The 15,767-nt window shown below is 41.2% G+C and overlaps 1 protein-coding gene across 2 annotated transcripts in view; it reads left to right on the forward strand.

The window, feature by feature from the left end:
• The window catches only part of KDM4B (lysine demethylase 4B), a 97,113-nt gene extending 81,919 nt beyond the window's left edge, over positions 1 to 15,194 (forward strand). For both annotated transcript variants that reach the window (XM_068919739.1, XM_068919740.1), the window contains 8 exons: positions 309 to 385; positions 581 to 636; positions 1,162 to 1,270; positions 5,420 to 5,605; positions 5,698 to 5,862; positions 6,648 to 6,767; positions 10,092 to 10,184; positions 12,118 to 15,194. In XM_068919739.1, coding sequence (XP_068775840.1) covers positions 309 to 385; positions 581 to 636; positions 1,162 to 1,270; positions 5,420 to 5,605; positions 5,698 to 5,862; positions 6,648 to 6,767; positions 10,092 to 10,184; positions 12,118 to 12,303 — 992 coding nt within the window. In that variant the 3' untranslated portion in view covers positions 12,304 to 15,194. The remainder of the gene's footprint in view (positions 1 to 308; positions 386 to 580; positions 637 to 1,161; positions 1,271 to 5,419; positions 5,606 to 5,697; positions 5,863 to 6,647; positions 6,768 to 10,091; positions 10,185 to 12,117) is intronic.
• The last annotated feature ends 573 nt before the right edge of the window (positions 15,195 to 15,767 follow it).

Below are 15,767 nucleotides of genomic sequence, written 5' to 3' on the forward strand. Positions count from 1 at the left end.
CACTTAGCAAACGTGAGTGCTTCCGTCATGCTAAAATTCAGCGGTGTTACCTGTTAATGACATGTGAGTGGATTCCAGGTTTTGTCTGAAGGATGAAAGTACTGCTACGCTAGTCCTTTTTAAGACCTGTCAGTCCCAAATCCCCCCCACTGAGGGTAACTTTGACCTTTGCCTAAGCTTAGTCTGCTGAATATAGTTATTCAAATGCTACATTTGGTTTCAAAGATGCTTCTGAATTGAGCAGTCAACAAGTCAATATTACAGACGTGTTAGCAAAACTCTGAAGGGAATAACTTGATTTCTTTCAGGCTGTTACGGAATACGTCCCGATTTGGTGAATGAAAGTTGGTCTTGTTCGCGATGCTCAGCCGGTGCGTGGGCAGCGGTAAGCATCTGCTCTTCCGGAGACGCAAGAAAACCTAATGTGGGAATTAGATACTTCAGCAGAGATGGGTGGTGGGAATGAACGGTTTGCCTGTGTGTCCCAGATGTGGTGTAGTCAGTTTTGGGAACGGTAGGCAGTCTGGGAGCCCCTTGATTACCTCTTCAGTCCAGCTCTGAAGTAGTTCTGTTGCTACAGGAATGTTGCCTGTGTAATCTCAGGGGAGGAGCTCTTCAGATGACCACTGATGGGCGGTAAGTGATGTTTTTAAATATTCTGTGCTTCCATATTGCATCTAATATTCTAGTGTTGAGTTTGGTTTTGATGCTCGACGTAACATTCAAATTTGGCATTATGGACATAACTGCCACTCACTAAATTGGCAGAGTGAGCTCCTATAGCTCTGCTGTCTTATAGTCTGGAACAGTCTTTTCAGCAGCAGAAACAGTGTGGCTCTCGGCACTGTTAAATTTGGTTGATTCTCAGAGAAAAATCTTTTCAGAGAATGTTTAGCATCATGCAAGATCAGATGCATAAGAAAGGAAGTTGATCCCAGTTGTTCCAGAGACCTTTATCTTGTGCAATCATGATTAACAGTCAGTTTGTAATGTTGCCAAGGCTGCCAAGCACCATAAATATGCTTTGATACTGTAGATGAGGGAGTCGGAGAAATGTTAACTGCCCTCTTGAGTGTTTCAAAAATATACTGTAGGTTTAAAGAGATAATTCAAATAGTGGTAGACTCTGGTTTCTCTCTGATTTCTCCCCCCCCCCCCCAGGTGGATCCATATAATCTGTGCTATTGCTGTCCCTGAGGCCCGTTTTCTCAATGTAATAGAGCGTCATCCTGTGGATATCAGTGCTATTCCAGAGCAAAGATGGAAACTGGTAGGTGTCTCTTGTCTTTATGTAGCAAATGTTGGTGACTGAAAGCAAGGAAAAGAGCTTTAACTAGACAGAAAAATACTACACGGTGTATGAAATCATAAAGCAGCAGAGATTGGAGGTGATGTTCTTGCTGTTATTTCCCATGAGCACAGCAGGAAGCAGTATCATTTGCATGTCTTCTGAAGCGTTATCTCAGAGCTTTGACGCACAAACAAATCTACCTTGCTCTCTAGGAGCGTGCCCTTACCCTGTGTAGAGCCTACAGTGCTTACCCACCGCTCAGTCAGGGCTAAGCTACCTAAAAGCTTCATTCACTGAAACTACTGCAAGGCAGCAGCATGAAGGGAAACAGTAACTAGAGAGCTGCTGATAGGTGCTAACCTGTAATTTGATTTAGCTTTCCTTGAAATGTTTCTTTGTCCAAGAAATCTTTTAGAAACAAATAAACGTTCTTTGTGACCATGACTGTAAGGTGAGACTCCATAAAGATCTTGAAAGTCCAGTTACAGCTTGTTATTTAGTTGCAAACAGCCTCATTGGAGGGATTGTAATGGATGATTCATTAGCTCAGACCAATTAATCTTCATGTTAGTTAATGCCCCATCGCTGTAGTGTGTTATTGCAAAATAAATTGTGCTTTTGTGGCTTTTTTCGTACCGAAGTCAGTTGGGCTGTCACTTGGGAGTGGGGTATGGGGGAAGGTGATGTTAGCAGTGATGCATTGGCTAGCGTTGATGTATTTGTTAACAGTGCAGCTATTTAGTGCAGGCAGGCCAGCCACAGCCTGGATGAGAGATTAGGAAGAATCTCTGTCTGCTTCTAGAGTTATTTCTCTGTTGTGCAAATGGGTTTTGTACACAAATGTGAATGTAAAAAGCATTCATTATTCAGGTAGAGTGATGGAGCAGTGTGATGTGAGAGCGATAAATCCTGCAGCGCTGGTTCTTTATGGATCGTCTGACATTTCCAGCATGCATCCTCTTCATTACCAGCGCTTGTAACGATGAACTAAAAATCCTTTTACACAAGACTCACTTGTATTGCTTAATGGAGCCTCACAAGGAAACATTGTGACTTAATTTTTTTTTAACTCTTCTGTGGCTACCTTGCAATTCCATAGAACCAGATTCTATATTAATTTATGTGACGCTTGCTGTGTTTTGTTCTGAAGCATTGGCTATTCCGTCTAAAACCTCTACACAGCTTTCTTTTTCATTCCTGAATTAAAAGTTGATAGTTTTGTTGATTTCTTCAGTACTACGTTCCATTTGCACCTCAAGTTTTCTTCGTGGTTTTTTTTTTTTTTTTTTTTTTTTAGTATTTGCATTGTTTTAAGTTACAACAAGAGGCCTGGCATGGTCAAAGAGTTGCGGTGACCTGTCTGAAGAGTATTCCCTGGTCTGCAAGCATGCCTCAGGCTTCTGCTGTAGAGCACAGGCTTTTCAGTTCATTTGTGTGCACTGCATCATTTTTAAGAATGCAGCTTGCGTGCTTCCTGATTAATGGTGCATTATGGGCTTCTGTGTGTAAATTATTTATGACGTGGAAATTTGGAATAATTAGCTGTCATTCCTTAGTGGAGTAAATGAATTGTAGTGTTCATCATGCAGGAGACAGCCCGTTTCTTACTCTCGGCTGTCATCTGATTCTCTGGTGTGCATTTATAGTGAAGATTTTCCTCCTGTGCTTCAGACCTTCTCTCTTTCTGCTACCTCCCCTCCTTCAGAAAATTTCTTTTAAGCCTGCGTGTGTGCTGCTTTGCTGTAACACTTAGCACTGGTACTTCTGTCCCATCTCCCACGCTTCTAGGTCTTTGACTTCTCCACCCTTTCCACCATCTCCTACGCTTCAGTCTCTCTGTAGCTCACGTTTTACTTTGTCCTTTGTTCATGTTTGTGCCGAATATTCCTTGTGCGTAGCTCTTTTGCCTGTCATGAGGAATTTCTCTGCCACTAGGGTGCCATTAGATGCATGTTAATCCTTCAGGCTCGGAAGAATACCGTTTGCATCAATAAAAGGAGATTCCTGAGACTCGAGGGTTAATGCTCCCTTGAGAGGCAGTATTGAGCATGCTGTATATCAGCACTTGTCCCTGCTGGCGAGAGAATTAGGTATTGACAGTTTAATAATGAGATCTCATTGCTATTGACTTGCTTTCAGTGCTGTGTTCCTGCTGTGCACTTTGCTGTGGTGCTTATCTAGCTTTTGAACGTGGTTTACAGAGCGATAAAGGCATAGCTTATTAAACACTAAAAACTACATTTTGGCAACACTAGGGCCCTGACTTTTGAATTTCCTGGCTTTTGTTAGTTTAAGTAAAAAGGCCAAATTAATCTTTGGCGTAAGCATCGACTTCAGTTAATTCACAAGAAACGAATGTGACTTATTTCATATACCTGTGGGATAGACCCCAGTCAAGGAGCGGGTAGGAGGAGAGCATCTCCCTTTCTTTTGCATGTTTTGCTCTGGAGGAAAAGCAAAAATAGTCTTTGGGAAGGAATGGTCTTGTATTTGTCTGGGCAGCATGTGTACCTAGCACAGAGGGCCCTGGCTCTTAGCTAGGTCCCTGTGTGCTACGATAACACAAATAAAACGTAATATTGAAATTTGGCAATGCTTATTTTACGTTTACTGGATAGTTTATAGTATGTTACTGCTCTTAATACTTTTGCGGATGCACTTTTAAGTTAGCTCAAATGTAGAAGCAGAATGAATTTGGACTTCTGGGAGTTGTCTAGGCTTAGTGTGTGATCTTGGGCAGCTTACGTTACATCGCTAATCCCAGGGGATGTAGTAATTCGTACTGATCTTGCAATTTAGGTCACGAGTTTTGTAACGTTGCGTACTTTGAGCGCTGCTTTAATGGGAATGAGGTAAACAAGAAAGGCAGTGGAGCCTGGAAGAGGGGAAGAAAGACTCTGATATCAGACGCTGCAGAGGGAGAAAAATAGTCTGTCGCTCATAGTATCATAGTATATTTATAGGACATTTATATTTAGATGAGCGGATGGATAGGGAAGGCAGTCAAGCTTGGGGGGGGAGGGCTGGAGCAAACCAATGTAGTGTGTTTTGGAGACAGTAACCTAGAAATGGGCACTAAAAATTACTGCTTTCCCCTGTTCCCCTGCTTACTTATGGAGATTTTCTCTGTAATAATTAAATTCCATAGCTGGATAGTCAGATTCATGGGCATATAATATCTCCCAGGATTTTATTTATATGGGCTGTTTTAAACAGCACCATTCATTCTAACAAGTAATATGCGTGTTCTTTGTCTCCGTGTGTGATACTCATTTTTCCCTGATTTGCCGTGTCTAAGCCTCGGGTAAGGTAAGGTCCTGCCGTCCCTCAGTGACAGCTTCACTAGACTTAAAGATGTTAAAAGTTAAAAATGACGTTTCCAAATAGTTCCCTGGAGTATTATGTAAGTGAAGTGCCCAACTTAAGTCCCTTTTCAGATTGGGATTCTTAAACTCTGATGCTCTGTATTCCTGAGGGGCTGCAAACAATAATTTGGTGCTCTTATGGAAGGAGGAAATATATCTTGTTTCCTGCTGACGCCTAATGCTCACTTCCAAGTCTGTAGGGCCTTAAGGCTTATGGTTTTCAAAACTACTTATTTGAGGGCTTTGGAAAACTGTTTTTGATCTGTTTTAAAGTCTCTCATGCATTTTAGTTGCTTTCTTGTGCCCACTAATTACTGTCTAAGTGGGTTAGGGTAATAAATAAATCTGCTCTGCAGAAAAGCATTCCAAAAAATACTGAAAGATTTCATACCTCTTTTCCCCGATTTTGATGCTTGGTACAAAGGTACAATTTTTGGTTTAATACGATCTTTTCTGTTTGCCAAACAGAGACTGAGTTATCTAATATAGCTAATGCAACATGGATACCAATAAAAGTTGCCGTAGTTTCTTGGCTTATGAGTGATTCTAGGCAAGCGTATATAAGTGAACAAACGATTGCAGAAACAGCTGACTTAACCTCATAGCGTGCAACATCACCTCTTCTGGCTGTGGCTTCTGGGCTCTAAAAACTAGGGATGTAGATTTGTCTACTCTGTCAGGTAACAAGGTGTCAATATGTTGCGTTAAAGCTGTTGCTGACTGTGTCTTTGCCTGCTGTTGACCCACTGCGGTTTTCTTTCAGAAATGTGTGTACTGTCGGAAGCGGATGAAGAAGGTATCTGGTGCCTGCATCCAGTGCTCATACGAGCACTGCTCCACCTCCTTCCACGTGACCTGCGCGCATGCTGCTGGAGTACCCATGGAACCAGATGACTGGCCCTATGTCGTGTCCATCACTTGCTTCAAACATAAAGCAGCTAACCACAGTGTAAGACTCTTTTTGTGGCACAGTTTCTCTGTGCCTGTATTTCTGACATGGTTTTTGTGGTTGCTGATTATTCCCTTTTCTCTCCACCACAGATTCCGTTTCGGAGGGAGGTAACCCTTGGACAGACTGTGATCACAAAGAACCGGAATGGGCTCTACTACAGATGTAAAGTGATTGGCATGACAACACAGACTTTCTATGAAGTAAACTTTGATGATGGTTCCTACAGTGACAACGTTTACCCAGAAAGCATTACTGTAAGCAGCTCTCTGTGGAGGCTATTGCAGTTATAGATGAGTATAAAGCATAAAATGCACGTTCTTTCTGTGTGCTTTGGGGCAGAACAACAAAGTAAAACTTAAAAAACACTTAAAAAAAAAAAAAAAGTTGCTGCTTGCATAGCAAAACACATACTATTCTTCATTACTGTCCTCCTTGTTTATGACTTGATCTTATTTTGGACTTTTGTTCTTTACGAAGATGTGCTGTTGCTATGTGCAGATGACTTAATAGAAAGCAATGTTTGTTTTAAGTTGCATCCTATTTGTTTTGGGTTTTTTTTTTTGGTTGAACAATCTCTTATTTTCCCAAGACAAGTCTGATTCATGGGGAAAGCAGATTGTCTGGGAGCATTTCTGGTTCAAGACTGGAGATGCGCTTAACAGAGAGAACATATAGAAAAGGTCAAGATTCATGTATCCTCTCTCCCTAGCTGCGCTGTTGATTCACCTTGTGAAACAGAGCAGGTTACCCTACTTGTTTCTGTTGCTATAGGAGATTCAGTGGTTTGAGATTTGTAATAAATTTCCTAGAACTGAATGCCATCACCAGAAGCAGGTGCAAGCGTTTATTTCTGTTCTTTCTGTGGTTAATGTTTTTGTTTGAGATGACCACAAGTAATTGCATGTGTAGAAACTTTCTTATAGTCAATTATAGTGTTATGTAGCTACCTCCTTGAGTAGCGATTGTAACAAACCTCTTGAACTAGTTCTTGAGCTTTATTTGTGTTGGTTGTCTGACCTCCTTCACTGTGTCTCTTCAGAGCAGAGATTGCATCCAAATGGGACCCCCTCTAGAGGGTGAGTTGGTTCAACTGCAGTGGACAGATGGAATCATCTATAAAGCCAAGTTTATTGCAGCCCAGATCAGTCAGATTTATCAGGTAGGTACAGGAGATTTCCCGTATACCTCATGTCAACGTATCTGATTGTTACATGAGTTCTCTAGCTCACTAATGCTGAAGGCTTGCTCTGTTCATGAAGAGATCATTTGCCTTCTGAAATCAATACTGCTGCTAGTCTGAAGAGAAATACAGTGTTAAAATAAGGTCAGGGCTAAAGGTTTTCTGTGGCAGAATGTGGATGTATGGATAGATATACGATATGTCTACACTGTATCTGATTTTAAAATAAAAAATAGATTTACTGTTTACCTTACGGTGGAAAACATGCCCAGTATTTTGTTTGTGGTTGTGCAATTTCCAGCTGGAGAGAGGAAATAAGGGTTAGTAAACCGAGAGGATTTCTTACAGCCAGATACAGGATTATTTGGCATGAGGTGCCTTTCCTCTTGAAAGTAAACACCTTTATTAAGACAAAGAAACAACACTTATTTAAAGACACCTTGGTCTCCGGAAGCTATCTCAATTAAAAATCTAACCTTTCCCTTGTCCTGTAGCAAGTGTTCCCCTACCGAGTATTTGCTAGCATCAGGAAGCTTCTAAGCAGGAGCTTTCCTCTAACAGAGAACGTGTTGAGGCCATTCGCCTCCAATGTGGGAAAAGAGTTTTATGGCTGATGGCTCAGCTTTCTTCGTGGAATACTGAAAAACAGCTCCGATCTGACCCAGGTCAAAAGTGACCTAATCAGACTACTCTCTGATGGCTATTCTATGGCTTGTGCTAAACGAGCTCACGACCTACAGATCCCAGTGAGTCAGTATCTACATAATTAAAACTTTCCTTGACAATTTGCGAGAAAGTAAGGGAAAGGCTGGGTCAGGAGACTACCTCAGGGGGAAATAATCTCCTGGTCGTAGGAAGGTACTTGGCAGAGGAGCAGCAGCACGTGGGAATAATGTCCTGCTGCTGCTGCTGCTGTGTGAGGAATTGGAAGCCTTCAACGTCAAGTCTCATAATGCTCTCACCATCTCCGTTTTAAGGAGAAAAAGTAGCAGCCTGTTTTTTTTTTGTCTTGGATTCCGTTCCACGGAAAGGATTTTGGTTGCAGAAGGTCAAAATAATCAGTAAAGGAAGATTTAATCTGGCACACAGTGTCAGCATTTCAGCACAGAAGGTTTTATAAGATGCACTGCGTTCGTTGATTTAATCGCTATTAGACAGTTACAAGAAGTTGAAAATTATGGGGATTTGGAAAGTGTACTTTGTGCATAGCCTTTTGAAAAACCCATGCTGGAATTTGCAAGGAATTATTATATTAAAGAGGTTGATGTCTCTGGACAATTGTAAAAGGCAGAGGAAATTCCAAATCTTGCATTTGTTTGAAACAGGGGGATCTAGTTTCCATTTTTTCTATTTAGAAAATCTTGTATCTGTGTGCAAAAGAGCACAATAATCCACGTTATCAGTTAACAGTCTTTATGGCGTGTATAATGGATGTTAACTGCTTCAGAGAAGATGGGATTTGAGGTGACCCTGGGTGTAAATAAGTACAATATATAGTTCCATAAAGATCTATTTTTATGTATGCTTTCCAGTTTAATCACAGTATAGGAAATTGTCATTGATTTCTCAAAAGCAAAATAATTTGAAATAGGCAATTCAACTGATAGTGCCAGATGACAGAAAAATATGCATGAAGAGAACAAGTTTGTGTTTTTCAAATCAAGCAGTTGCCTATAAGTAAATCTCTTTTCCATGAGGAAAATGGCCTGAATAGCTTTCCACATTGGTTTCCTTTGTCGACACTTTTTTCTATTATTACGATGCATCTCTTTGTCTGTTTTGGAAATAGGATTATATTTAACAACCCAGAGGCAGTTTTGGTGTAAATTGTGTTCATAGGAAGCTAGCATGGATTGGCTTTTGTGTTTTAAATTTGCCCTGTCTCATTTTGCAGTAGCTTCCCAGTTCAAGTCTCTAAGACTCTATTTTGTGTGCTAAGATTAGATGTGTGCATTTTTTTTTTTTTAATTGAGCCCGAATGACTATCTTAACTTGCTGTAACGTGTTGTAGCAGGGACTTAACCTAACTATCAAAAATTTGGAACTTCAATAAACAAGATCCAACAAGTCTTTTTGTATTAGTTGAAGACATTGCTTCCCTCAGTTGCCAAATCCACCCCTCTGCTAGAAGCAGAGTGCACATAGGGGGAATGGCAGAAGGGGTTCACGCTCCCTTCTGACTCTGTTATGGTAGCAATGATTTGTAAAACCAGAGGATAAACGGGAGCGTTAACATCTTAAACCACCCCAGTGAGGCTCAGAAGAGCTCGTCTTTCAAAGCCTGTTCTCCCAGCTGTGCAGTTGTTAGAGCTGATGTATGTTGCTCAGTTAAGAGACCTCAGTAAGCGTTGCTGTCCTTGCATAACTGAGGAGGTTGAAAGACCTCGGCAGCACAGGAGAAGGAGGGTTCAGAAAACCGAGGCTTTCTGCTGAATTTGTCCGGCCTAGACCTGATATCCCATATTAAACTGTGTTGCATGCTTTTCTGAATTATCCAGGAAAGCATAGTAAGTCTTGAGCAAAGGAAATGAGGTTCTCTTAAAAACTTTTAATAGTTTTAACATTTTTATATGCACACTTTCATGAATAAACATTCCTGTAACATCTGATGCATAATTCATGATATAATCAGTGCTTAGCGGAAAAGGTTTGACGTGAGGAGTTACCAGCATTTTTTGTACCTGGCTGATTATTACTGCTTGTTAAAATACAAATATATTTTAATAACTGGTGTTGCTTCTTTATGGCGTGTAAAAATGCTTTGTTTAAGATGAAAGAAATGCATATTACACATTGGCCCAAATATAGGACTGCCTTTTTAAGTGAAAAGCTTCCTTTTTTCAGGGTTTGAAACAAAAATCAGTAGAAATCTCTAGTGCCCTGGCACAGAGGGGGAGATGAGATGCTGGTCCAGATGTAGCATAGCCATTTTAGGATCCCCAGGAGCACTGGCTGCAACCACGTGGAGCTGATTGGACAGGAGTGCCTGAGCCTTCAGCGCCCCCTGAACCCTTTTGGGGTTCAGTGCCCTCAGCACAGCGTGGGGATTTGCAGAGGGCTCATACGATAGCAATCCTAGAGCCATGCAGTGCTGAGGATGGTGAACCTTCCACAGGAGCTGGGCTCTGATGCTTCCCAGGTATTCCTGCCTGCTGGGCGCTTGCCATGCTGTCCTCAGCAGCTACAGCTGCACCGCCTGGCTCAGCCGGAGGCAATGCTTGGCATAAGCCAGGAATAGATGACTATTCAAGTACTGTATATGTAGAGGTCGTCTTCTTATATCATCATCTTATATACCTGCAGGTGGAGTTTGAAGATGGTTCCCAACTGATGGTAAAGCGTGGTGATATTTATACCTTGGAGGAAGAGCTTCCTAAGCGAGTGAAGTCTCGCCTGGTGAGTATCGATAACAGAAACAAGAAAATGGCTGTGACTTGCAGTATTTATTCACGTTTTCTCAACATATTGTTTAGATATTAGTCTGCTTTCTGTGGTTGTAAAATCCCAAGCTGTTCACGAAACATGTAGAATTAAAGAAATCCTTGATGTAAATACTTGAGAAGTATTTAAATGATTCTCCCTTTCTCAAATTCAGACCTGATTTTTGTGTTCTCTGGTTAAAAGAATAAGTTCATATTACTTTACACCCTATAATACACAAATTTAGTCATATAGACTGCCATTCTGTCTGAATACTGTCTTTCATCAGTCAGGTGAATTGGCCTACAGCTGAGTGGTTTCTAGAGAACTGAGTAGTGGCATGGGACCAGACCTCTGTTCCTTATCAAAAAAGAGATGTACAGCATAGCTTTTATCTATAAAGCTCTCATCTAAAAGATCAACCTGTCATTAACTGCATAAAACTGAGTTATCAGTCTATAAAATGTGAAGGACTTATTTCATAGCTTTTTGTAGTTCTGGATTTGCTGGGTGTTTTCAGACCTGGTGCTTTGACCTTTTAAAGCCATCTCATTTAAACAAATGATGAATTTGGATTCCACGCCAGTGGAGAATACAGTTCTCCTCTTCATTCTAAATATCTGTAGCGTCAGCTACTGCATGACAGGGATGATCCACAAAATTAATCTGTCGTAAGGTTGTGGGGTTTTGTCTCTTCTAAGAGAGAAGGTCCAGGACTCAACCTTTCATTAACAGCGTATGAATTTCCTTGCTAAATCAAACCAGTGATCCACTGAGCCCTGCCTTTCGGTGGCCACTAGCAGAAGCGTGAGATGCACACCCCCAAAAATGGCCCAGCAGCAGGCAGTTATGTGGAACAACTGATGTTAGTTTGGAGGAAACTTTTGTTGGCTTATGCATGAGATCTTTAAAGCTTTTACCCCAAAAAGCGTTTGTAAAATGCTTACAATCTTTATAACGTAGCTCTGGATGATTTCTCTCTTATCGTCCTTTTTTTTTTTTTTCTTTCTTTGTCTCAATAAGCCTCAGTTATGCCTTATGGCATAAATTTTATGGGTTAATAATGCAGAGAAGCATCCTGTTCTGATTCCTAGGTACACGATAGTTCCAGTAGATAGATGATGTACACAATAGTTCCAGTTTATTTAAACTTGTCTAATAACGAAGGCAATGTGTTGGAGCCCTGAAGTACAGAAATTGGAAAGAAATATACTCACTGCAGTGGAGACCGTCAGGCTTTATAACTCTTCCAGAGAAAAAGGAATGCATAATGGAAAATGAATAAAAAGTTTCAAGTCTGGTTGAAAGCTAAGATTCTTCTTATGTACCTTCCGCTGCCAGAAGCGTTAGACTGTGCTCCATGGAAGTGACGCTCACAGTGCTTTAATGCAGAACAGCTGAACAAAAGAACAAAGCAATAGGAGATAATTTCTACCAAGAAATGCATCTCTCTTGACAGTGTAAGAGCAACGTGAACAGAAGCAATCATTCGTATAGTGATCTTGACCCCAGCCGCTTTCTTTGGGCTTTTTTTAATGACATCAGGGAAGCCCCTATTTCCCGTGTGCCTCCTGCTAGGAATGAATAACCTGAAGAGACAGAGGAGGATAGGAATAAACAGTGACTTGGCAAGGCAGGAACTGAAGTGAAAGATATTCTGATACAGAAGGCAGCTGGCTTGTGGGTTCCTCTTTCCAGTCTGGTTTCAGAAGCTCAGAGGTTTTTCTTTCAGCCTTGTGCTTTACGTGTTTTGGAGTTGACTTTTTTTGCTGCAGAGATACTCTGTACCAAATTGTTCGCTGCCTTGTTATCCCTGCTGTCTTGTTAAGCAGGTGTGCTCAACAGTTTGCGCACGTATCTCTGTTTTCCTGCTGTGCCTCTAATGATTGTACTTTCATGTCTCCTGCAGTCCCTCAGCACTGGGGCCCCTCAGGAAGACGTATTTTCGGGAGATGAAGTGAAAGCAGCCAAGCGCCCCCGGGTGGGGAATTCAAGGAATCCTGAAGATTACGGACAAAACCCAGATTACTTGGCCTTTATGGAGAGCCTGTTGCAGACGCAGTACCAGCCTGGAACTCAGAGCAACATGTTTTAACCAGGACTCATTAAATACGACATTAACCCTTTTCAACCCTGCGGAAAAATAACCAGGAAACTGTGGAATAGAAGGCCAGCCTTGTGCAATAGCCTGCTGTGAATTCCTTTCATCTACTCTTGGTTTGAACTGCGAGAAAATCCTGTCTGGCTACATGCTACCTCTACTTTGCCAGACTTGTTGCTGACCAATAGAATAGGGAGCTTGAAACCCCTCCAGACAGCATTTCACATGGAGACTTTGGAAGAGTTTGTACTGATGGAGCTCTGTGACTGGCTCCTTTTTATAAGGCTTGGAAAGGGTTAAAATTTGACAAAATGACTTTTTAAACCATGTCAAACTCTTTTGTCTTTAAAGGTGCTATTTCATTGACTACTGAAGCAGCCTTTGGAATTGTGATTTCTGTACATATAAGTCACCTTTGTGAAGTTTTCTATGAATGAGCATTATTAAAAAAAATGCAAACAAAAAATAGGAAAATGAAAGTTTCCACAAACATTTTTCTAGATTATGGCTTTAAACCAGAAAATAAATAAAATCCTCCCTGCCACCCCCAAATGAAATGTGACTAATACTACGACGGGGAGAGCAAGAGCAGGTGTCCTGGGAAGTCTTTTTTGTAAAGAAACACTATCTTCTTTGTAATCTGGGGAAGATGGGGAAAGAAATATTTCATAGCTGGGATGTTTCTTACAGGTAGTTCTGTTTAAAGACATGTGATAGATGCGCGCATTTCTGCCATGTCACCAGGAAGGGACTTAGGGAAGAAACGGCCAGGTTTTGGTCCTTCTTGTCTTCTTCCTTCCCCATCTTTGCCATCACAGTTGCTTTCTAGTTAAAAATCAGCATGGCTTTCAGTTAAAATATGCCACTCCGTTTTGGCAAGTGTTCTGTTGCTGCTTCTTGTGTTAGCTGCTTCACGAGCCGTTCCCCTTCCCCACTGCAGACTAGAGCATAAAGGGATCGGTCGCACGCTCTGGTAGGCATGTCTCCCATAGGAACCTTTCTCTTTTCTTTGTCTCCTTTTTTCTGAGTTGTGCTCCTTATGGTTGTGAGAATCATTCCATGACAGAAGCCTGGGAGGTGTTTGTATTTTTTTTTTCTTTTATCCTATTAAAGAAGAAATTCCCCAAACATCTTTGTTGTGACATCCTTTACTTGAGTAAAGACTGAGCCTTTGAGATACTTCTGGGGAAGAGGAATGCAAGCCCTTCATTTGATTGGACTCAGTTCACTGAGGACTGAACGACTATTAAAGGCAAAAGTAAATCCTGAAGTATTGAGTGGGCAGCTCCCACTCGAACGCTTGAAAATCACCTCCAGTTGAAGAGCTGTTATGGAACAGTGTTTTGTAAAAGAGCCTGACCCAAAACCCTGCTGAAGTCACTGGAAAGTCTTCCACTTTCTTTGGAGGATTTTTATCAATTCAGAGGGAAAGAAAAAGTGCAGCCCTAGTGCAGAGTTGTGAAGGGGGACGTTTGGGTGAAGGGGGAACAAGGGCACGTCATACCGCTCGCCTAAATGTCCTGGCCTGCCAGCAGCCACTGTGAGATAGCAGAGCTATGCCGAATGCAGCACAGCAGTCTTTTCCACTTAATTCCCTGAAATTACTGGACAGCAAAGAACTGTATTCTTTTTTTTTTTTTCCTCCCTCCCTTTTTTTTTCCTTTTTTTTCTTAAGCCCCTTTGCAAGGTGGTCATTGTTCTGTGGAGAGGTTTTTCAGCAACGATATCGTTGGATCTTTAAGGGAATAAGTGGGAAGGATTTGTGGGCTAGCAGATGGTAGATTAGCATCTTAAGAGGCTCGGTGGATATTAAACTGTCCGAGTGAAAGAGTGGAAACAGAGTAAAGCAATTTTTGGTTTTAGTTTCTGTTCTCCCTTGAGAGAATTGGAGTTCCCTTTATTTCTTACCTGCCTCTGCTACGGGTTACTTTCTTTGGGCGTGCGTGTCTGTGTGCGTGTGCACGCGTGCGTGTTTCTAAGTTTGAAACAGGGTTTTTCTTATTTCTGAGTTTTGACATTTTGAATAGGTGTCTCCAAAAATAAAAGCAAACTGAGAGACTAATAGAAGTTTTTAACAATTGGCAAGGTTCTTAAAGGCCTCAGGTGATGTGTCATTTGGTGAGAAGAATTAGTACCTAGGTGAAGCCCTTTCTCTCGTTTGCGGCTGTACCTCTGTAGCAGTTACTCCTACACAGCTTGTCTCCGGTCGCTTAAGACATAATTGAGCAGAAAACTTGCTTGTATAAAAGAAGAAGAAAGGATGTTTTATCAGTTGCTAGGCCACAGAGAAATATTTAAAACAGTTGAAAGAGAATTTAAACAGCAGAGGATTTTTTTTTTTTTTTTTTTGGAGGGGCAGAGGCAGGGTGGGATGGGACGGGTGGTTGTGAGCAATGGGGAATTTCCTCTGCATGTTCAAGTCCTGACTGAAATAGCACCATTACTGTATTCATATGTAGTACCTTTACAAATACTATTTATATTGTAAAAACAAAGTGTGTTTCCTCACCCCATATTCAGATGATGAGTTATGTTTAAAAGTGAATCTGGAACTGTAGAATGCCCTTCCTTGTTGCTGGGGTTTTCCTTTTTTTGTTTATTTTTAAATCCTCCTTTTTGGTTTAGGAATGACTTGTGCAGATTATCTATAATGACCATGTTGATGGCCTCTGTGCATCAGACTATTGCAAAGGAAATAGGAAATGCACATTCTTACCCTCCCCTTCCTCCAGTGAAATATATTTGTAAGTGTCTGATTATGTGCTATAAAAATATTGATTTTTTTTTTCCATAGACTAAGGATGTGATGTATTTTTTGCATTTTTTTTTTCTCTGCCTCTAGGTTCATAATGAATTAAAGGCTGTTGAGCACTTCAGAATTACAATTTTTGGGGGGTTGAAGTCTCTTCATTTCTAAGTTTAAAGTCTTTTGCACTGCAGGGGAAGAAAGCGCCCAGGTCTGGTTGGTAAAGCTGACTGATAAACTGAGCCAAGAGAAGTAGAGGCTGATAAACAGGAACCTTGTCTTTTCCTTCCTTTCTGTGAACCATGCAGGAGAAGATGTGTCGTTGCACCGCTTCCCAAAGTTAGGAATTGAGCTGTAATGTGGTTTTGGTCCAAGGGTTCAGGATTTGCTCTAGCAGGATCTCTCATAAAAACAGTGGTTACTGAATAACCAGAGGTGATTTTAAAATCCTTTATCTTATACATCACCAGTCGCTACTTCCTTCTTGAATCTGCCTTGTAGCTGTCCAGTAACCTGCCTTTCTATCCCTTAGAGGTCATGCTGACATTCAACCTCTTAAAATAGCATCCTTCTGAACCTTCATTTAAACACCTTCATTTCCCCCTTTGAGCCCTGGTACTTTTCTACAAATAACTCTCAAATTGTTACAGCATGAGGCTAATGCTGCAGATTATGTGAAAGAAAGGAAAACTCCAACTTTCAGTCCTTTGCG

Source organism: Struthio camelus, chromosome 26 (genome assembly GCF_040807025.1).
Source record: "Struthio camelus isolate bStrCam1 chromosome 26, bStrCam1.hap1, whole genome shotgun sequence".
NCBI classification, from domain to species: domain Eukaryota; kingdom Metazoa; phylum Chordata; class Aves; order Struthioniformes; family Struthionidae; genus Struthio; species Struthio camelus.